The following is a 24,535-nucleotide window of genomic DNA, read 5'->3' on the forward strand; positions in this document are numbered from 1 at the left end:
CCCCTACTCACCATCCCACCCCCTCCTGCTTACTGGCCCTGGCATTCCGCTACACTGGGGCATAGAACTTTCACAGAGCCAAGGTCCTTTCCTCCCATTGATGACCGAGTTAGCCATCCTCTGCTATACACATACTGCTGGAGCCGTAAGTCCCTCCCATGTGTACTCTTTGGTTAGAGTTTTAGTCCCTGGAAGCTCTGAGGGTACTAGTTAGTTCATATTGTTGTTCATCCTAAGGGGCTGCAAACCCTTCAGCTCCTTGGGTCCTTTCTCTAGCTCCTTCATTGAGGACCCTGTGCTCAGTCCAATGGATGGCTGTGAGCCTCTACTTCTGTTTTTTGTTAAGATTTATTTCATTTAAAATTATGTGTATAAATGTGTGTATATGTGAGTATATGTACATGTGAAGACAGTATCCTAAGAGCCCCAAAGAGGACATCAGATCACCTAAATGAGTGGTTCTCAACTGATGGGTCACGATTCTTGTTGGGGGTATCTTGGATATCAGGTATTTACCTTATGATTCATAACAGTAGCAAAATTACAGTTACGAAGTAACAATAAAGGTAATTTTATGGTTGGGGGTCACCAGAACATGAAGAACTGTATTAAAGGGTTGTAGCATTGAGAAGGTTGTGAACTACTGACATAAAGCTTGAGTTGCAGGTGATTTTGGGTCACCCAATATGGTTAATGGGGACTAAAGCTAAGCCTTCTCTGAAAGAGCCATATTTGCTCTTTAACTGAGCCATCATTCCAACTCCTATAAATACTTTCTATCTACGGCTGGTTGAGATTGTGTCGAGGTGCACACAAAACCATGGTTGCAAATATCAGGTTGTATATGTGCTCTGTTGTGCATCAAAACCCTTCCCACAGCCTACAGACTAGATATGACCTCTGCAAAATACTGGCTTCTCCATGACTCAATAGCTAAATTAATCATCTTTAATACAAATTGAAACTGATGTTATAAATATTATTTTCTAACTTATATTTTCTAGTTTGTTCATCATATGCATATTTTTTCTATTTGCTACATTTAGAATTTTAGGTATGTCTAGTGTTTAAATCTGTCTGCTGCAACTTACTTAAAATGGCCCCTTATTGTTGATGATTTAAGTTAGTTCCTATTTTGGTTGTTGCAAGTTAGCCTGAAATTAGCTCTCTCATGTGTAAAGTCTTACAGGCTTCCCTGGCAATTTCCATAATACAAAGTCCTATCATTAGAAACGTTGGGCATGGAAGAGATGCTATTCCATGTTCTACTGGTCTCTAGTTGAACATAGAAATGACACCTTAATGATATATAATCCTAAGTCTACAGCTAGTGTCTCAGACACTACGTGGTCTTCACAGGGAGACTGGCTCCAATCTAGTGTTTACCCTATTTGCAGTTGGAACACAAGCTAAGGGAAGTAAATGCCAGTAAAGAGGGAGCACTTACACACAGCAGTCTTCTCAGCTTCGGCACCATTGACCTTTTTAACTAGGTAACCTTGCATTGTGGAGGCTGCTCAGTCCTCTGCAGGACTACCTAATGAATCCTGCCCTCTGCTCATGGAAAACTCTTAGACAACCCATCTAACGCCAGCTTCCATAATCAAAATGCCACTAGATGTTGCCAAATGTTCCCTGGGGATGACATTGATCCTTGCTGAGAACCACTGACGTTTTCAGCATGATGTAGCATTGAGTGTTCAGCAAGCTCAGAGAAACTCTGTTGGACATACTTTACTTCTTACCTCATTCAACCCCCAAGGATGCCCAACAGGTGTCATCATTCCTACCTCACTGACAGGCAACTAACTGATGCTGAAGTATGCTGACAGCCTCGTTCAAGGACAGACAGGACTGATGGGTAAATACTAATGCTCCACTTGAGACTATCCTAGTTGAAATCTGACTCCTAACACATGCCAGCTCTGGGTATAGTGCTGTGAAGTGACTGCTGTGCGCACACCTTGGGAGTTCCTATACTGGCCCAAGAACTTGAATGTTCTCAGAGAGGTCAGTCAAATACAGCTGCCAGTTGTATCAGCAAGGCTAGAAGGCCCATCCCATAACATCTCAGAGATGAAGAATACTGATCTATCCTAGGATAATATGGGGACATAGTTCCCTAAAGTCTGGCTCTCTAGTTAAATCAACCTAGGATGCCTACTACTGGCAATTCATCCATACTTAATTTGTAGGAAGACAACACATACACAAACACACACACACACACACACATACACACACTCACGTGCATGACCATACATACACAAACACACTATAGTGCACAAACTCTTAACATTAAGGAACATACTTCTTGAATGTTTTTTCCTTTTTTAAACAAGACATGGGAATGTCTTGGCTGAGTCCTTCTCTTTCAAATTCCAAATCCTGCATGGGAGAAGAGAGAGATGAAAGCAAAATTCATAATTTATAAAATTTATTCAGCACACACTTGAAGTTCATCTTTAGAGCAGCTGGACTCTCTAAAACCAGAACATGCCAACCCTCCAAAGTTATGGTTCCCAAAGACAAATAAGAATGATGCAGTTCAACCCAGAGTGGCTGCATTTTCATGAAACTCGACTTTCCTTACTTGCAAAATTGCTGCCCAGGAAGATACAGACAGCAAGAGATGGCATGGTCAAAAAAGAAAACCAGTTGATGATGCTAAGATTCCCGTGTCTATTTCTAGTTCCTACTAGCCAAGCCCCATCCCAACCTCAATCCAATTACACTCCATGTTTATATTCCCTCCTCTCTCCCTCATTTTCCTGTTTCTCTCTCCTTTTCACATCTTGTACTCTCCCTAACATAGTGTTATGTGGTTTTTCCAACGTGGACATGAACATATGGCTAAATATATAGAACACAGGACATACTATAGTATTTTAGTTATGTACCCATTTCCAAAGTAAAAGGAGAAATAATTACACTGAACAATAAGCCTATTGATATATGTACAGATATAAAAATAGTAATTCACACAGGCATACTCTATGAGAGGGAGGCAGTGCTAGGCACAGGGGTGAGCTGTTGGCTGGGATCACAGATTCATGTGGCTGTGAAATCCAAACAAGTGGGTCTTGCATGCTCTTTGCGGAAGTCTCAAGACCTAAAAAAGGGTCCCTGTGGCTCTGTGCATTTGCCCAATAAACTCCAGGTTCCGTGGTTTGAATTTTCCTTCTCTTTTAGTTTCTTTAATCCACTGATTTTTTTTTTTACACCTCTCAATACATATCAATTGCATGTGTTAATAAGCTTCCCCCTGATACTATTTCCATTTGTTTTTTGTCGTTGTTGTTGTCGTTTTGATTTGATTTTTGGATGTCCCATATCTCTGCCATTTGGTTTTTCATCCGGCTTCCTGCTGGTGAATGTAAGATGTTTGAGATATCCCCATCTGATGGACTCTTTAGTCCTTGACTTGAATCAGAGTTTTCTTGGCTTTGTGAGATTTCTGTGGGTTTTATTGAAAACTACTTCCTTTGGCAAAAGTGAAACATTATCTCATACTTTTATGACAGGAGGTGTGAAAGGCTCAACTCACCAGGAATCTAGTATTGTTTGATTGAGCAGAGCTGGGTGGCCCTTCATCCCTCAGCGTGTCTTTCCCCCTCCACAAACAATACACTGAGGCTTTGCTTCTGATACTTCCATAGCCCTAACAAAAGCTTCAACAGTGACCCTCTTGACTTTCTGAGCCACAGTCTTTATTCAAGAGCCATTTTGGCGTTGCTTGCTGTACAAGAGGCTAAGAGTGTCCCAAACTTCAAGACTTGATTCGTTTGACTCCTGCTTCTAGTTTATCTCTCCCTCTTCCCATTTTTTTTTCTACCAAAAGCAGCAAGAATCTACCAGGCAGCATGAACAGACCTATGGTTTGGAATTACCTTATCTCTACTGTCCATTGCTAGCTACAGTCTCTACTTTCCTGAGCATTGGAGCAGGCAGCTGGCTGCCAATCTCTCTGGCACATCCTCAGAAGGATTTTACTTTCCCCATTTTGCAATGAGATTTTGTTCTGCTTCTCACACAGGAAGGCTTCACACTATGTTTGAAAGACCATGAGTATTTTGTCACATTTTACTTGAGATGATTCAAACCTTCACTCTCAAGGTCCCAAAGATTTGGGTTTTGTGATGAACCGTATTTCAGTGTTACAACCGACACCTGCTCAGAGTCATTGCCTGCAGTCTAAGCATGATGTAGTCTAAGACACCCAGGGTTGCCTGAAACTAGAGATGAAGGGGATCTTATACACAGCTTTTCACTCATACATCTGCATGAGAGATGAAGCAATGGATGATACGCATCCAATGATGTGTGTAGGAAGATCATCATGGAACCCATTATTTCATATAATCACTAGAAATGTTAACAAAAATCAGAAAGGTACACACATATCTATTAAAAATGGATAAGAAATTCAGAAGTTTATAAATTGTTAGAAGAAACTTCTATCATGCTAAGAATCACACAGATCATTTTTGAAATATGTGACAGGATGGATAAACAAACAAATAAATTATAGACACGAGCCCTCCATGAGGGACTTATACTATGATAAGCATGGTCTTGCACATATTATCTAAAATGCTATTTCTTAGTATTACAATTCTATTTCCTAGTATTGATTTTTGTTATTCTTAGAAAACCAAAAACACATAAAAATTTCCAAATTAATTAACTAAAATATATACAGAACTGTTATCTTTGGTTTGGTTTTTCATATCATACTTTGTTCTCCTTGGAACTAATGAAGGTCCCATCCCCTAACCAAGAAAGGCTTTTTGTTTTTGTTTTTGCTGACTTGTGTGGCTGCTACAAAATGTGTTATGCTTATAAAGAAAGACTTGGTTTAACTCACAGTTCTGTAATTATAAAGTCCAAAATCTCTTTACTCTCTGGCAAGGCTTTTATTGCATGGCAGAAAAATGGGAAAGGGTGGTGTCTGTATGCAGAAATGTCCATGATAGTCGGGCAAATTGGCTTCTAACAACCCACTCTTTCAGTTCTACCCTAGTCCCAGGAGAGCTACAACACCAGTGGACAATGTTAGCCCATTCTTGGGTGGTACCCACGTCCCAGTTGCCTCCTAAGCAGTTTGCTATCTCAGCAATTTTGCCATCACTCAGACCCTGGGGACTCAGCACTCTGCACATAAACTTTTGGGATCTCAATCAAACAACATTCTAATCACAACAATGCTCTATCAGTACATATGGGAATATGCAATAAGACATAGGTCAGGAAAATACATAATTTGTAATGTAATTCTCAGAAATGTAAAATCAGAGGCAAAAATAATAACTTGAGGAGGCACAGAGAGATGACCCAAGGATTGATGAGCATATTATAAGTTCATGAAAATCTCCATTCCTAGCAGATTTCCTGGATTTATAAAACTTTAAGCTATTTAAAAAAACAAGTGCTTTATGGGACATACCTGAGGGCCCAAAGGGGGGAAATATGTCTCTAATGTTAAACATAAAGCCACGCTTTCTGCCTTTCAACTAAACAGTGTAACTACCAATGACCTAATGTCATCTGAACTGTTTCTCTCCATATCCTGTCTTTTTCATAGACACAGTATCAGGGAAATCAAAATGAAATATTCAAAGATGAATAATTGCTTCCAGGAGGAAGCAGTAGTCAAGTGTGTCTATAGGATGTCTGCGGCACAGCTAATCCAGTCGGTATGTCAGGCTTGCTGGACAGAACAGCTGAGGTACATACTTATGACTGGGTCCTACTAGATGAACATGTGCTAAAGCATGTTTAAGGGACAATTGGTGAAGTTTGAGCACACAAACTGAACATTACATAAAATAGCTATGAATTTTACTAAATATATTGTTGTTACTTGGATTGGGTTCTTCTACATAGCAAAGTATAAGCGTTTGGATTTACTCTGCTAGTGTTTTTATAAAACTAACAGCCAGTCATTAACTCCTTCTCCTCTGAAATATTCAGAAAGTTTTTTATTAAATAGCTACAGGGACCTTCTTCACAGGTGAGCAGTATATAACCAGTTAGAGGAAATAGGAACCAGACAGAGGAATATAGATATGTCTAACTTAACCTTTGGGAATATATTTCTACAAATAAGGTGGAGTATTTCAGAATGTCACATTCAGTCAGGACGCCACATAGATTTAACATCCCATCCCAATCCTCACCCTACAGTTCAGCATCTTTGCTCCAGTCATATTCTTGCCCCTGTGTATTTCTCCAATGTGGCTGTACTACATCAATTATCTGTTCTCGATTGTCCCCTGCCCACTCATTGCATCCCACCCCTCCACCGAAGGAATGCCCTACAGCTCAGAACCTATGCGAGCACTATATCTGTTCCAAATAAGGAATGATTGAGGCAAAGAGAAACAAGAATGAAGATGCATGGATAATATTTATAAGTAGTTTAAGTCTAATGTATGTTACCTGGTAGTATGAGAAATCGCCCATTAGAGATGCCTTGTTAACATTTGCATAGTGAACACTGGCATTATTGAGAACTGATTCTTATAGTTAACATTTATATATCAATAAAGAAAAATACTTAACCACAGCTACAGCTTCCAAAAACTCTATGACATGATTAAGAGAGGATAAGAATAAAGAGGAGGAGGAAGAAGAAGAAGGAGGAGGAGGAGGAAGAAGAGAAGGAGGAGGAGGAGGAGGAAGAGAAGGAGGAGGAGAACCCTAAAAATGCATGGGATAGAAGGAATTGAGATAAAAGCTGAAGGTATAGAAAATCTTATTTAATGAAAATGTAGGGGGAAATGACAAATTCAGGGTGGTGAGTGGGGGATGGACATTTGAGCACAAAGAATGTAAAGCTCCAAATAGACAAGAACAAACAGGACCTTCTCCATAACACACTGTAGGAGAAAGTGACATCTATTAAAATCTCTTTCCTGGAAAGAGCAGGCAAAGTGGCTCAGTAGGCTAAGTAGATAAAACACTGGCCCCCAAGCCTAACATTTCAGTTCTATCCAAGAACCTGCATGGCAAAAGGTGAAAAGTGACTCCCACAAGTCGTCCTCTGACAAACACAGGTACCTTGGGACATGCACATCCTACACCCACATACACAATAGCTGTATAGAAATATGCAGCTCACTGCAAGGGTAAACACGTCCAAGTGACATCAGTCTACTAAAAGAAACCCTAAAATCCAGGGAAAAAATAACAAGTACAAATCAAAGCAATTCAGGACTACAAGTCATTATTACAGAAGAAAGAAAGAAAAGAAAAGAAAAGAAAAGAAAAGAAAAGAAAAGAAGAGGAGAGGAGAGGAGAAGAGAGGAGAGGAGAGGAGAGAAGAGAAAAAAAGAGAAGAGAAGAGAAGAGAAGAGAAGAGAAAATCATATACACATAAGAGGGAAAGAGTCTCAATAACAAGGCCACAGAAAAGAAGAAATGTTTTGAGAGCAATAAACAAAAACATAAGAACTAGCCAAAAGTCTAACTCAGAACACCAGAGAACTGCTAACAGGGGATAAAAAAGGAGGAGGAGGAGGCAGAAGGGGAGAAGGAAGATGAGGAAGTGTGGGGAGGAGTGGAGAGGGAAAAGGAGAACGAGGAGGAGGAGGAGGAGAAGGAGGAGGAGGAGGAGAAGGAGGAGGAGGAGGAGGAGGAGGAGGAGGAGGAGGAGGAGGAGGAAAGGAGCAATTTAACTAATTAGAAAAAACAACCAAAACTTACAGGAACCAGCAATTCCCTCTTATTAATGACTTGAAAAGTGATTAACTCTCCAATTGAAAGAGGCAGAGAGGCTGACTGCATTAAAAACAAGATCTAAGTATTTATTGTCTAGAAGAAGTACTCATCATTAAGAAACTTTGAAACATGAAATTCACTGGCATGATACTAATCACTTCTAGCCCAGGACTCACACTGGAGATGCAGAAGCAGTCAGATGGCTGTGAGTGCTAGGCAGGACTGTTTTTGTAAGTTTCCAGACCAGCAAGGGATACACAGTGAGACCCTTGTAGTATGCAATGTCAGAGGAAAGTCTTTAAATAGAAAGAAGATGAATCCCAGGTCATGGGAAGAGGCAATAGGGAATTATGTAGCAGGAAGGACTGAGTGGGTAGAAGGTGGGAAAGGAAAGCAGAGAAGGGATGAGTAACAGTAAAGACTTTCAAGAGAGTGGTTTCTACTACCAAATATTGTAGAAGCTTCCTGAAATATATGCATACAAACACTTATATCAAAAGGTTTAAATGAAATTACCTTACAACAGTGCCCCTCCTAGTCACCACAGGCTATCAAATTTAGCCCACACCCAGAATGGATTACCTTTTGTGAAGTTGTTAGTCTGTGGGATCCCTTAGGCTTTCAAACATTACAGTCAATTCTATTCTTTTTGGTTACTATGTGACTACAATGGAGGTTATGGAGGAAGGGAGGAGAGCGTCAACCCCAGACACATCAGCTAAAGATGGCAAGTGCTGACTGGCTCCCTCCTGGTTAGGAGTAACCTAGCTGCCCCACCATCAACCCTAGTATGAACTTATTATCCTAACAGTTATCAGGCTTCACTTCTTGTTTGAACTCATAAGGTTCCTCTGCCTCCCCCTAAAGCCCCTGAGTATGCAGATGAAGCATCTCCCAACACCCCTGTCCTGGCCAATTGTACACAGCCACACAAACCTTGCCCCAGAGACACTGGCCACCTCTCCAGGGCCATAAATACCCCTTTCTTGCCCCCATTTAACTGAACCAGCTCTCTGAAGTTGGTCCCAGGTGTGTGTGTTCTGTACCCACAGACCCACTGCCTCACCTGTCCTGGCTATGCTTCCCTCACTGTGGTGGTTTGTATATGCTTAGCCCAGGGTGTGGCACTATTAGAAGGTGTGGCCCTGTTGGAGTAGGTGTGACTTTGTTGGAGTAGGTGTGTCACTGTAGGTATGGGCTTTAAGACCCTCATCCTAGCTGGTGGAAGCAAGTATTCTGCTAGCAGCCTTCAGATGAAGATGTAGAACTCTCAATTCTACCTGCACAATGCCTGCCTGGATGCTGCCATGTAATAGACTGAACCACTGAACCTATAAGCCAGCCCCAATTAAATGTCCTTCTAAGAGTTGCCTTGGTCATGGTGTCTGTTCACAGCAGTAAAACCCTGACTAATATATTTCCTCCAGCTCAGTCTGGTACACAATGGTCCTGGCCATCCTGTAGGGGGGAGAAGCAAGTACAGAATGGCAGCTTATCCCTAAAACTTGATAGTGAGAACCTATTGCTAAAAACACCCTATACATAAGTCAGAACAAAAGAAAATTACACTGATGCTGCCCTGGAAGTTCATCCCTACTGGCTAGCTTTCACGATGCTGAAGGGTGTTAAATATGCTACAAGAAGAGAAAAGCTATCATCATGCTTCCTCATCTAAGAAACCTGTGAGCTATAAGAACACACCAGCCTGGCAGGGTATACCTACTGGCGAAATCATGGCACTAATGTAAAGGGAATAGCAAACACATTATGTGTTTGGAGCCTACTTTACATAACAGAACTCATGACATGCCACTAGAGTCACCAACCTGTGACTACATAGGTCATAGGCCCTAGGGAGAAAACCTACTGCCATTGATCTATTAAATGGGCATAGGATTAAGCTGATTCTTGATGACATATTATCTGACTCTTGGGTTAGTGCATCTCTCAGTCTTCATCAAATAAACTTCTTTTAGCCCTTAGATGGCAGTTGACACAGAAACCCACAACTGGGGTGCATGAAGAGAATAAGAGACTGTTGAGAATTTAACTCTGAATGTGTTGTGTACATTCACAAGCCCTCAGGGATCACTGAACAGAGGCAGCAGAAAGATGCCAGAGTGGACAAGCCAGAGGGGTAAAAGGACTACAACGAAATGGTGTTTTCTGGACAGGGCAATCGCACACATGAACTCAGAGGTTGTAACAGCATACACAAGATTAATCTGAACAAGTTCTTAGAACGGAGAGGGAAAATGAGCACACAGTTCCACCCTAAATAAAAAGGTATTGAAAATGGATGGCTATTGGGAGAGTTGTTTTTCCTTAAGAACATGGCCCCTGAGTGGCTACCCATGCTCCAGTAGACACTCACTTATGCAAATCCTGGTGGTCCAGAGTTGACTCAGTGGGTTTAAACAAAGCAACACATAAAGAAGGGGGGGAATAGTAGGGGAATGATGAGGGAGGGATTGAAGGAGAAGAAATAGGAGATAGAGTTGATCTTTTTAAGGAAGAAAGAAAAGACAGACAAAGAAAAGAAGAGGGAGGGAGGGAAGAGTGAGCAAATGAAACCCCTAAACAGGTTACACATATATTTGTTAAAACAGAGTTCAAGCTAAAATTAGCCAGAAGTGATAAAGAAGGCTACTATACATGACTAAAGGAAATAATCTATACAGAAGGTATAACAATATAACAATTGTGGCTGAATATTAGGGCTCCTAGTTTTACAAAACAAGTACTACTGGGCATAAAGGAAAAGAAGGGACCATATAAAGAAATGATGGCTTTACCCCACTCTCTCATTAAGAGAGGGATAATACAGATAAAAATTCAACAAAGAAACTTCACACAGCAATAGCAGCATAGCTCAAGAGGACTTCCTAAACATCTACATTCTGCTGAGTACTCTATTCACCAGCTGTGGAGCAAACACCTTTCTCAGTAGCCCAAGAATTGTTCCCCAAAAGACAGCATCTTTTAAACCAGAAAGCAAGACTTAGCAACCACAAAAGAATCAGAATAACCCTCATAGCCTATCATGTTACAGTGGAATAAAATGAGAAATCAATAGGAAGGAAAGTATCAAACCACATAAAGGCTTGGGAGGTGAATAAACCCTTCATGAACATGGGGTTGTTGAAGAAACCCAGAGAGGAAACACAAAACTTGCTAGAATAAAAAGAAAAGGAAATCACAAGTGATTGGAACACTGGAATACTACACAGCAAAGGAGACTATAAGATGGTTTCAAGCTGGGGGGGGCATTAAAAACAACAGAAAATCTCAGATGATTAATCAAAAATCAAAATCTCAGAGATGGTTAATCTCACCTAATTATGTACCTAATGATCTTAGAAAAATAAGAAAAAAACAGCAAAGTCAATAGATAAAAAGTGAACTGGGAGGAATGGAGCAAAAATTAGTGAAACGGAGAATAAAAAAACAGTATGAAGAATGAGGGAACAAAGGGGAGATTCCCTCAGAAGACAAAACGAGATAAACCCTTTACTACATTAACTAATGAGAAAAGATACAAAAAATGAAATTAAATCTGAAGAATGGATACAAATGAAATCTAGAGGATCATTAGGAGGTATTCCGACACCCTAGGGTCCACTAAGCTGGAAAAATCTCATAGAAAAAGATAAACTCTGAGATACGCACAAGCTACAAAGTTAATTCAGTAGGATGCAAATAATTTTTATAAGACTCAGAGCACACACCAAGGTTGAAGTAGTGGCAGAGTGACAGTCTCCCAGGAAAGCACAGGTCAAGCTGGGACACTTTTAAAGAATGCACACCAATGCTCTTCAAGTTATCCACAAATAGAGAGGGTGAGAATAGTAGGAAGCATGCCAGTGTAGTGCCAGTACTATCCTGATGCCAAAATCAAAGACACAACACCCAAAATCCTCTAGACTGCTTTCTATGGTGAGCAGAGACAGAGAATTCTCAACTAAGGACTTATAAAAAGAATTGAACAACACATTTAGAAGATCCTGGCGTGGGCAATCGCCAGGAACACAAAGATAATTCCCCAGACGCCAAGTGAGAAATTTAACACAACACTTAAGCTCAAGATGAGAAACACAGAGTGATTGTAAATGGATGGAGAAAAAGGTCTTGGAGAAGCTTTGGATTTTTTACACACACACTTTTTACACACACACACACACACACACACACACACACACACAAATCCCTGAAGATACTAAGACTACAAGAAGAACATCACAGTGTAAAATGTTTGTGCATTTCACGTGCATCATAGCTGTACATGATACAATTTGAGCCAGTTAAAGCTTTCCCCCTTGAAATTAAGAATGAGGTTTGGTCCCTGAGAGTGGCCACTCTTGAAACATCACAGCCTGTGAAGCCTGTAAGTGAGAGAGCAAGAGAAAGTAAGAAAAGGGGAACAAATGGGAAAAGTCAACATATTCCTCTTTATAAGATGTTTTTTAATTAATTAAAATGTTCTACAAACATGGGGCTGGAGAGCTGATTTGCTGTGTTTACAGAGTTAAAATCCAAGCACCCACATCAGGCAACTCATACTGCCTGTAACCCCAGGGATCTTATAACCTCATCTGGTCTCCACAGATACAGCCCATACATTGAATAAAAATAAAGTGATTTTAATAATAAATAAATAAACCCTCTAAAAAGTCCACCAGAAAACCAATGAATATGACAAATACTACAAGCAACATGACAGAATATACATTCAAAGCAAAAAAAAAAAAAAAAAAAAAAAAAAAAAAAAAATCAGTAGCTTTTCCATATCCCAAAGTAAAGATGTGGAGAAAGAAATCAGGAAAACAAGCCCATTCACAATAAACTAAAACAAACAAACAAACAAACAAACAATAAAGTTTAGGAACAAATCTAACCAAGAAGATGAACAATCTATGTAACCAAAGATTTAAGGGAGAGATTAAAGATGTAGAACACAGAGAGACATTTCAACTTCAGAGACTTGCAAAATGAATACTGTAAACTCAGACATATTTCTGAAAGCCATCTATGGATTCAATGCATTCCCGATCAAAACTCGAATGACATTCTTCGAAGATCTAGAAAAAGAACTTTAAAATTCACATGGAAGAATCCAAAAGACCTGGAGTAACCAAGAAATCCTAGGCATAAAGAGCAACACTGCAGACACTTCTCCTCAAATCATACTATAGACATAGTAGTTTAAGCATCATAGTACTGACAATCAAAACACAAACAACCTCAACTCACAGCAGAGAACCCAAAATGCTGTCTTTGCAAAGCGGTAGTGGCTTAAGTTGAACAATTGTTATGGGAAGTCATAATGGTGATGCATGCTGAAAGAAAAAAACTAAAACAACCTTGTCAAAGATAAAGGAGGAAGAAAAGGCAAGAAATGTGCACACTCAAAACTATGTGTGTGGGGGGATATTAGCTTAGATACTTCATATCTAAATACAATTTTTAAGGAGATCATTCCTACCCCACTAAACTTTGTACCCAAAGGCCTGAGTTGCCCCACCCCCCAACAGCTGGGACACGTGATCCAGAATGAGAAAACCAGAAAGTTCTCAAGTTGTTTCTCAGAAAGGAATTCAGGCATAGAACACCTGAAGCCCTGATATTAACCAGATAGAAGCATAAGCAGTTAAAAAGGAAATCCAAAAAGATCACATATGGCTTTTAATAATCTAAAAATATTTGTTACCCACCCATTTAGGAATACAATATCTGTTTGGTGGTGTACTGGATGTTGAGAAATTTGGAATATAAACTCAAAATAAAGAGAAGAGAGGTGGCCCCAAGGAAGTGTTTCATGGCTCCATTTTGGATTGCTCTTGGCTTTGTGGGAAAGGAGCAATCAGTGGTAAGGGGAACTGTGTTCATAAGGGAATAACCTGATATATATGAGGCAGCCATTTCTCAACTCTGAAGCTTTAGTCTTCTGTAGCTCTCCTGCCCTGGGGCAGCTCATGCACACCCATGTGTCCAAAGCCGAGTTTCACTGTGCTGCCCAGTCAAGGCGATGGCTTCACTCTCCCAAGTGCTGTAGCCTTCAAGGGTACTGGCCAACTTTTCTATGATCTTGTCCTTCTGTTGGCTGCCAGGCAAGGTGCAGAGACCACTCTCCTGGATGCTGTTGCCAGTGAGGTGTAGGGCCAGCTCACCTACTCTTATAACAGGGTAGGTTATTTTATGAGCAGTAAGGCAGACAGACAGACAGACAGATATATATCACCCTTCAATCTGTGATTGATTGAAATGACAGCTATTTTAATAGGGCAGCCATTGTGGTAGGCTGAAACTGGGTAGCTTAGCCATAAGCAAAGACTTAGTTTATAAGCTGCTTCCACATCAAGCAATGCTAGATATGGAGGGCTCTTTGCACTAACTCACTTAACAGGTAAGGAGGATGGTTTGTACTAATTTGCACTGAATCAGTAGTACCATTATAAACAGCCAATAATTGACTTGTTGGGTGTAGTCTGCTGTCCCACCAACTGTCACATTTCCTTAAGCTTTATGCTCAGGTAGCACATATCTAATCTCTATTGGGATGTAGAAAAAAACAAAGCTAGTATACTAACTGCATTCAATACATTCCTTTAGCTCTAATTCTTCAGTGTGATAAACCCCTTCGATCTAGAAAGACAGAATCATGGAAAATGCAATATCGGTGTTTGTATTGTTAGGAGCAACTAATTGAATTTGATGATCATCTTTTTGAGACACGTGTGTTGGTTAGTTTTAATTGTCAATTTGACACAACCTAGAATCATCTGCCAAGGGAGTTTCCTGGGGGATTGTCTGGATTAGGTTGACCTGTCGGAATGAGATCGACCTTTGAGGGATTTTCTTAATTAAGGTAACTGAGATGGGGAGACCATCCTGAATTGTGAGCAGGACCATTTCATGAGCTGGGCCAAATGAAAAGGGAGAGTCAGCTACGCCCTGGAAGTGTGTATGTACACCCACTCTACTTTTGACTGGATGTAACCAGCTGCTTCACGTCCCTGTGCCTTGACTTCCCAGCTATGATGGACTATAACCAGGAACTAGGAAGTAAATAAACTCTTTTCCCTATAAATTGATATTTTAGGGCAATTGGAAATGAAGCTGGGACAACACGTTAACATTCACCAGGGTTCGCTGCTACATAAATCTTCATTGGTTAAGCTACTGAAGTTTTCATTAGGCAGAGTTTTTAATTTATCATACATCCATCCTATTGTTTTGCTACCTCTCCACATGAATTTTTTCATAGGGAATAGATATGTGCTTTCTCACCTGCTTCGCCAGGATTTCCTGAGCCTAGGTATATTGCTTATTTGTGTGGTTTGAATTGCTCCTTGGAGGATCTTTGGTGAGTGATTTAACACCACCATCATTGAAGTTGCTTTCCTCACTCTGAGGGGACGTTATCCATATTATAGCATCAATAATGAATCCATTAAGATATAAAGTACTCAAGTAGCTCATCACATTTGGTAAATAATAAATATCCATGTCTAATTTAATTATGTATCATTGTCATCACCTGTAATTCCCTACTAATACTGGGTGATAGTGTTTTGTTGTTTTTAATAACAATATTTTAAGTTACTATGTATTTTCATCCACTAAAGTGAGAAAAGTTGAAGAAAAAATGAGTGAATGAACTCTTCCCAACTATCTACAGAACTTACATAGCGCACCATCACAGTAGGACACTTGTCTATTGTGGGCTATGTTCAGAGATTGAGAAGTGACAAACTGCTTGGGCAATAAACTTTCATTGAAACTACAGGAATCTATAGCCTCAAAAGGAAAGGAAAGGATAAAAAGAAAAGAAAAAAATGTTCTTCCCTCTGTGAAATTTGTTTTCCTAAGCGACAATTGGCCCCACAACTGTTCATCAGTTTTCAGCCATTCACTCAGCATGTCCGGGATACTGTGCTTCCCAGAAGGACCTTCACCATGTGCTTATAATGACCTAAGACCCCTTGAAGCCTTTACTTGAGTTATTTTTCTGATTATTTTGTTTTAATTTGAACAACTCACCAACCCTAGTTACGGATTTAAGAGAAATCAGCTTCTCCCATGTTACACATCAGAGGAACTGGAATCCAAATTCTCTAAGTCCCCAGAGTCAGTGTACTCTCCTGTCCGTAACACCTCAAACATCCTAGGAGCTCCCACAGGGACAAGTGAGTATGACCCATAGTGAGGACTTAATCATGAAAATATCAAAATGATAATAACTTCCTTTCATATAGCTCTTCAAATTACTTAGAACACTTTAAGATGGCTCACTAAACTTGTATTCCTGGCCATTATGAGCAAATACAGGTTCTGTTTCCTTTTCTATACCAGTACGGAGCCAGTGAGAAGTTAATCTTAATCAGGAGTATATAATTGGAACACAATGTAGTAAGATTCCCAAGAAAGAGCACGAGTTTATAACTTGGTGAATATAAATAATTCTTGTGTTTTTATCATGTGGCAGAGAGCTCTTCTGTCTGCTTCTATTTTTTAAAACAATAAAGTGAACTGTCTTCAGTTGTTTAACCTAAGGATAAAACAAAGGCTGATTTCCAAAAGCTTTTCTAGTTTGTTTTGTTTTGTTTTGTTTTGTTTTCTGGTTAAACTGAATTCTTATTAGGGGTAAAATTTTGAGAGTCTTTTCCTAAAGAGAAGTCCCTCCCCTTCAGAAACCAAGCCTAGAACATTCCTGCTTTGCCAGGTACAAGGAAGATAGAGAAAAAAATGGAGTGTTCACACTCATCCAGGAAATTGGACCACATAGAAGCTAACATTAATTTTTTTATGTGAGTATATGCTTCATTAAAAAATAACAACAAAACCAAAAGCAAAACTAACAAACAAACAAACAACAAAACAAAAACTGCTGAATGATCCCTGAGCCTTGGAAGGGTAGTGTGATACCCTGTTTAGGGCAGAGCATTCTGAAGTAAAAGCCTTAAGGGCCACACCTGGCAATGGGCAAAGAGTCAGCTCGTTGGTGGTGGTGGTCTTCCATCAGTCAGAGGCAGAGCAGTGGCAGTCCTTTGCTCATCCTAGCTTGATGCCTGGCTTGGTGACCCAAGCTGTTTTATAGCTGAGACTCATAAAGTCAAATCACCTCCAGGCAGTGTAGCATGGGAGGGGGAAGATATATGGACTGCCATGCATGGACCAAAGGTGTCACCATGGGCCTGCCAGCTGTGTGGCTAGCTTGCAGTAGGAGCCATCTCAGTGTGTGAATATGTGATGGTCAGGTGGGAGAGAAGTGGAACAGCTTAGGCCTTATGAAGAGAGATGGAACTGGAGACTGAGGATCTATCATAGTCATCATAGAGAAGAGAAATGTGAGTGGCCAGCTCTGTAATCTGGGACCATGGCAAGTCCCAGCCCCACCTGTCATTGAGGACAATGTCTGAATCTATGGCTGTGCAACAGCAGGGGTGGATGTTGATGTCAGTGGCTCACATTTCCACTAGAGAACATGGGGGCATCTCTGGTGGGGCAGTTGTCAAGGGACCACATGGATATTCAGGGACTGTGCAGAGCTATTCCCCCCTCCAATGGCTGTGGGGCTCTAGAGAGCTGGCCTCACCTCTTACCGGTGGCAGAATTCCAGAGACCAGGCCCTATGTCTCAACCAGACACACAGTAGAGCTGGCCTCTGGTGGCAAGGGTATGGATACGCCATCCTAAATGTCATGAGTGTGGGAGAACTGACCCTGCCACTCACCTGCCAAGGGGTAGCACCTATGCAGAGGTGATGTCCCCGCTAGTCCCCCATTTCCCCACCCTCCCACTCCTGCCATCTCGAACGGTTGGGAAAGCTGCCTACAGGGTCATGAGCACACGAGAGCTAACCCTGCCCCTCACTAGCTGTAGCACTTGGAAAAACAGACCATGTACCTTGCCTAATCTGCACATCAGAGCTGACCCTGGTGATGAGTGTTTGTTCAGGTAAGCCAATGCCACGAGCAAGAACAAGGGCAAGGAAGAGCTGGTCCTGACACTCCTCTTTTTGAAGGGGCATGGGTGCAGGCTAATGCCTTTCCCCTCACCCTCACCATCTGCAGTACTTAGAAGAGCTGGCCCCAGGGTAATGAGAGCAGGAGAGTAGTCCCTGCCCCTCTCCAGCTGTAGCATAGTAGAGCTGGGCCTGATGGTAGAGGTGAGCCAGCCCTAGGTGCATGAGCAAGGGAGAGATGTCCCTCTCACTCCTCTAGGTGAGGTGGCATAGGTACGGGAGTGATGCCCTCCCACCACCTTGACACTTGCAGTAGTCAGGAAAGCTGAGCATGAGGGCATGAGGATAGGAGAACTAGCCCTGCTCCTCACTGGCTGCAGCACTTGGGAGAGTAGAGTTGGTCCTGTACCTCACCTGAGCAGCCCAGGGGAGCTGGCCCTGATATCCCAGGTAAGCCAGCCCTTAGGGTATGAGAGCCTGAGAGTTGGCCCCAGTCTCTTACAGGCTGCAGCACTTGGAGTGTGGGCCCCATACCTTGTCTTGATTGGGCAGCATAGTGGAGCTGGCTCTGGAGGCATGGCTGTGGATGAGCTGCCCCAAGGCATGAGAGCAGGGAAGCTGACCCTACCTTCTGACAGTGGTAAAATCGAGTGGTCTCGCTGGAGCAGTACCGGAGACCTTGCTCTGGTACTACAGATAATGGAGATCCAGTGGGCTGAAGAACTCAGCTATCACCCAGGCCTAGATTCAGAGTTCTGAGTTGGCAAACTCTGTATCATCCTCAGATGTTTGAGACACATGCAAGGGCCAGTACTGCTGATCCAAAGCTGAAGGATCTCCATGACACCTGGCAACAACAGGATACTAGGAGGTGTCCTAACAAGGATCTAATATTGATGGTGTCACATAAGCCAAAGATCTCTAAGCAGACCAATGAACTCACTGCAATGAGCAATGGCAAGTGAAGATGTGTGGACAAAGGGGTATACTGTGGAACACACTGACACACTGCAGCTTCCAAATCCAGGGACAAATCTAACACATGAGCCTGTCAGAGACATTTAACACTCAAAACTACAACATTCCATTTCTGTTTCCAGAGGATTATAGCTATTTTATAACTATAAACATTATACTGACCTCAACTTCAAGAGGTTCTAAAACCTTAGGATGGTAAGGTAAATAGATCAACAGAAAAAGGTGTTTACCACCAGGTCTGTTGACCTGAGCTCAATCCCTACAACACATATGGTAGAAGAAGATACCTGAGTCTGACAAGCTGTTCTCTGACTTCCATTCATTCATTATGGCATGTGCACACACACACACACATACACACACACACACACACACACACACACACACATACATATGCAAAGACAGACAGAGAGAGAGAGAAATAAATTAAATAAATTTAGTAAGAAGAGTATTTAAATTTTCCAAAGTTTTAACAGTTACAGTTGAGTTCAAAAGTCCTAATCCAAAGTTCTTTCTCTTACTCAGAACAAACTGTCAGTTGTGAGGTCTTATAAAATCAAAAACACCTCATAAATTTCCAATATACAATAACAATATGAACGTTTCAATTTCAAGAGAGGGGAATAAACAAATAACGGAAAGACTGCACCAAAGAAATACTGAAGCTCAGTAAGGCAAACACATCCATGTGCCTGGCACCTCTAACTTACTGGGATTTCTATCAAAATTTATGCTCACATCAGAGTTTCATGCATGCCTGAAGGTTCTACCCCATTGGAAAGACTTTGCTTTAAAGAGTGAGGTCTTGGGCTCCCTTCTGGAAGAGGGGCTACCTTCAGGGAACCATACACTGTATCTTACCTAGAGTTACTATTGCTATGATGAAACACCATGACCAAAGCAAGTTGTATAGAAAAGGATTTATTTGCCTTATGCTCTTGAATCAATTTTCATCACTGAAGAAAGTCAGTACAAGGCAATAACCTGGAGGCAGAAATTGATACAGAGGCCATGGCTGGGTGCCGGTTACGGGGTTGCTCATCATGACTTGCTCAGCCTGCTTTCTTATAGTACCCAGGACCACAAGACCAGGAACGGCACCACGCAGAATGGGCTGGGCCCTCCCAGATCACTTTAATCCCTTCTTAAGAAAATCCCCTACAGATGGGTCAGTTAAGGTTTTCTTTTTTCCAGGGACTCTGGCTTGTATCAAATTGACATAAAGCCAGCTAGGACACAATGCGCTGTACTTCCTGACTTCCCAAACCTGATAATACTTGATTTTTATATGCTTGCAAAACCAGAATCATGCAGACAAACATGGGGGTTTGCTGCAGCTTGGACAGTTGCTATGCCCTTCTTCACCATTTACTGAATACAGGAGATACATACTTAGGAAGCCCTGTTCCAGAAGAGAGCCCAATACCTCTCTCTTCAAAGCAAAGTCTTTCTAAGGGGGAAAAAAAACCTATGAACCCTAAAATAGGCAAAGTCCAGTCAATTCCTTGTATGTTCTATTGCCACAGTGCAAAGCATTTGTGTTCTTTTTAATGAAGTTCCTGTATTCAGGGATTAAAATAAATAACAAAGAAATTCACCCTCCCTTGGCTGCAACTTTATACATGTCCCCCATTCCCTCTGGGAAAACTGTAAACCTTTTAAAGACTTTCAACTCTGATTTTTGCTCATTCTTTTCTTTTTACTTTATAGTTATTAAAAGCAAACAGCAGCTATTCAGAGGTGGTGCATGCCTTTAATCCCAGCACTTGGGAGGCAGAGGCAGGTGGATTTTTGAGTTCAAGGCCAGCCTGGTCTAGAGTGAGTTCCAGGAGAGCCAAAGCTATACAGAGAAACCCTGTCTCAAAAAAACAAACAAACAAAAAAGCAACCAGCAATAACCATGCCACAATCTGAATTTACGGCACCTCTAAACTTCCTTCACTGGATTAATTAGTCCATCACTTTAAATTCATTCTCACACAATGACTCAGGACAAGGGAAGAATGTAGACACCTCCTTTTCCATAACAATTGGGAATGCCTCTGGTACAGAGTTCAAGGAAGCACTTACTCCCATCTGAAACCTTGGGAGCATAATATCTCTTGTTCCTGCTCATATCAGCGTTCTGTCCTTCTCACCTCCCTGTCATTATTGCTCACTAAGCCCTGCTTGCAGCAATCAAGGGCTCTCAAAGCCATATCTCCAAAGATTCCCTAATTCCTCCCACCAACCAGTTCCAAAGGCCGACGAGCTATATGATCAGATTTAGTCATTGCTGCCACTCCCCAATCAATAAATTAAAATGTTTGAAAAAATATTCTATAACTATAAAACTATAAGTATAATTTTATAACATTTTAAACATAAAATAACTAGGTGTAAATGGTCTAAAGAATGTGGTCAGAGATATCATATTAAATAAACCAGTTGAACCATAAATTAATAAGATACTTTTAACAAAATAATGTTTGTCAATAAAATACCCAAAATGATATAAATTTTTCAGCCACTAAGTAGTAGGAATCAGGGATGGTTAATACCAGGTCAGATTGAGCCAAAGGTGTATGTGGGGGACGGACAAGATGGACATTTCACAGTGAGCATGCTCAGAAGCACAAGCAAAATACAGAAAAGATTTCACTTCACTGAGCAGAGAAACTAAAATTATAGACATAGTTAAAGAGTCTCTCTCTCTCTCTCTCTCTCTCTCTCTCTCTCCCTCCCTCTCTCTCTCCCCGAGGAAAAACATTGGTAAATCCCAAATACATAGGGCTTAACCTGTGGTCCAAAGGGGAAAATTAAAGTATATTGATCTAACTGATAATTAAGACAAAATATGTCTTGAGTTAGTAACATGTAGCACAGAAATAATTCGAATTGACAGCATTTGGCATCTACACTGGAGATGAGAAAAGGTAAAGTTGTGACATATACTTCTATCTTGATATTAAAAGGGACATAAGAAAACTGATCCTGAAATAAGGACAGGGCAAGTAATGAAATCTACTTGCAGGGATGTGCCCCACGGCCTCATGCAACTAAGCAAGCATGTACTCAGCTTACTGCAAAGCTGACCTCCAGACAGCTTCCCAAACTTTATCCTTCCTCTCCCTTTCTATTCCAGGGGCAACAAACTAGTGGGAAAGGCCAGCTTCTCCCTTCTTTTGTGCAGGGTGGAAGTCTTGATATCCATCTCCTAAAAGCCAATTAAGTTCTCTGCTGCAATGACGAATGAGCTTGTGAGGGCTGACCTGCTCTTCCCAGAGTCTGATCACCTGATTCTGTCTACTCCGAGAATACATATTAGGACCACCAACCTCAATACCCCTATTAAACTTGAAGTGAGGGGACCATTCCATAGCTATGGAGTGTCACAAAAAGGCAATAATTAAAATAAATGTGGAAATTAATTAAATACAAAAATACCAAGTAATAGATTAAAGCCAAGGGAAACTACCAAACTAGACCACTCTGTGGGTAGAGAGAAAGGTTTATTTGGGATCAAACTGCCAAGTCAATATCACAGGGGAAGGAGGCAGAGAGAAACAAAATGGCAGACTAGCAGGCAAATTTTATAGGACAGCCAGCAGGCTGAGAGTGTTCAACTTATGCAGGCTGTCTGATTAACAGAAAGCTGGATGCCCTTGACACAGGTAGTTGGCCTTTGGGGCAGATTAATAGAGGTCCCAGGTAAACAGAAACTGGCCTTTAGAGATTCCTAAGGAATGCTAGATTTAGGCTTCTGCTTACCCACTAACAATTCTGCCATTAGCACTGTCGTTTCGTGGGTCCATTTTGAACCTAAGAATTGTATAAACAAAGAGTATGGCAGAATGAATAACTGGACAAGAGTGGTAAATGCAGTAGAAGGGTAATCTGAATAGTAGGGAGAATACTGATGCAGAACAAGGATCAAGGGCTCTGATTTTCCTTTCAAGGTTCTTTGTTTTGCTTTTGCTCTATGCATCTTTAACAATGTATTGAGCATCCTGAGTTGAAATTCTATGTGAGTTCTATACAGTGTTTTATATAAAGTGTTAGTTGGACTTTCATTTTGGTTCATTGTTTCACTCTACCATGGAAAGATGTGGCATGCAGAATAGCTCACACCATAACAACTGGGTAGCCTAGAGACATTTCCCATGATCCCTTTTTACCCCTTTTATTTCACCCCACCCCTAGTCCAATGGATGACTCCTCCACATTTGGGGTGCACAGGTCTTCCCATGTAGTGAATTCTCTCTGGTAATTACATCACAGACAAACCCAGAGTTGTTCTTCCTAATCTAGGAGATTCTCGTCCTGTGATTCTTAATCACAGTGTAAGTTAGAATGACTTCTCACAAGGCCATCTGTCAGGGACCACCTACCTCTTCCAAAGGGTCTTTTCACACACATAGTCATTCAGACTAACACTTCATCTTATGTAAGATGGCTGTGCCACATGTATTGCAAGCAAGCTACTATCCTAGAGAGAGAATCACTGACACAGAGAGCTTCTATTCTCTGTACAAGGGTCTGTGTCATACTCGGTTTACCGTCACTGTAATTGAATAGCTCAGACTGAATGACTTATGAAAAACAAAGGTGTATCTGTTTTGTGATTCCAAAGTTTTGGAAGTTCAGGGTTAGGGAGCTGCATCTAGTGAGATGCTTCTTAGTGGTGGTGATGCAGAGTCCCTGCAGCACAGAACAACATTCAGAGAGACAGAATATCTCCTATCTGACAACTTTGCTCCTCCTACAAACCCACAGTCCTGTAATTGCTTCAAATGTTTGCTATACAAGCATAAGGACCTAACTTCAGATCCCAACACCCATGTTAAAAAAACAGGCATGGCAACTCACATCTGTAATCCCAACACTGGCAGGCAGAGACTATCAGGAGAGGGGAGTCCCTAATTTGGTAATCTAGACAAAGTGGTGCGCTCCAAGTTTAATAAGAGACTTTGTCTCAAACTCTAAGTCAAAGCTTGATAGAGTGAGACACCTGATATCATTGCTAGCCTCCACATAGCAAGCAATGGTGTGAGCACCTACATGTTCATGATCACACAAAAAATAAAGCTGGGTCCCTTTGGATCAGGCCATACCCTCACGGCCCCCTTTAGCCCAAATTCCTTTCCTAAGGTCCCTCCCATAGACACCATATTTAGATTAAGTGTCCAAATATTTAATATCTGACAGAGGAGATTAAACTTCAAGCAGGTGTTTGGTGGAGGCTTTTATAACCCAGCAGTCTGCTTTCTGAAAGAGATTGAAGCTCTTTCTCAACAGGAATTAAACAGTTCATCAAAGCACGAGGTGGGGACAATGTGCATCCAAGTCATCCTAGAAGGACAGTTTATTTGAAATGTAGATTCTTGCTCTCATTTCTAACCAATCAAAGCCCCAATGCTCTGCCCAGCCAGGGTGTTTCAGGTGTTACAATGCTTTAAAAGTTCAATGGTACCTGTAAAAAGTATAATTAACTCAGAGAAGAAAATTGTCATCAATCCCACCCACTATGTCGGGAACTGAAGGGCTGCTTGCTATCTTGTAAAATTACTATATTTTATAGAGAGGGGCCATTAGATTTCCCAAGGGAACAGTACCTTCTGTGACCTTCTGTGAGAATGTTCTAACCAAGGTCCAGTTTGCTTGCAAATGTATTCCCCTTTAATCTGGAGCTGGTCACAGCTTTCAGACCCTAAATTCAGCTTTCTTACCCATTGCACACAGGGTCTTCAGCCCATGGATCGCCATGCCTCCCCTTTCCAAATACGAAGATCTCTATGCACTACACTTGGGATATTTGTTTGTGTTCTTTCTTTTTTTTAAAACTTTTATTGCATTATGATGAGAAAAGTTACATGATTTCAATTTATCTGA

The 24,535-nt window shown here is 41.1% G+C and overlaps 1 protein-coding gene and 1 non-coding gene across 2 annotated transcripts in view; one reads left to right on the forward strand and one right to left on the reverse strand.

Moving 5' to 3' along the window:
• The window catches only part of Ofcc1 (orofacial cleft 1 candidate 1), a 277,373-nt gene that overhangs the window by 210,703 nt on the left and 42,135 nt on the right, over positions 1-24,535 (reverse strand). The window contains exon 5 of the mRNA XM_031359413.1: positions 2,312-2,388. Within this exon, the coding sequence (XP_031215273.1) occupies positions 2,312-2,388 (77 nt within the window). The remainder of the gene's footprint in view (positions 1-2,311; positions 2,389-24,535) is intronic.
• Positions 16,690-16,832, forward strand: LOC116082904. Its single transcript, XR_004115519.1, has one exon. It is a non-coding gene; the product is annotated as a small nucleolar RNA SNORA48 (small nucleolar RNA).

The sequence above is a fragment of the Mastomys coucha genome, unplaced genomic scaffold (assembly GCF_008632895.1).
Source record: "Mastomys coucha isolate ucsf_1 unplaced genomic scaffold, UCSF_Mcou_1 pScaffold7, whole genome shotgun sequence".
NCBI lineage: Eukaryota > Metazoa > Chordata > Mammalia > Rodentia > Muridae > Mastomys > Mastomys coucha.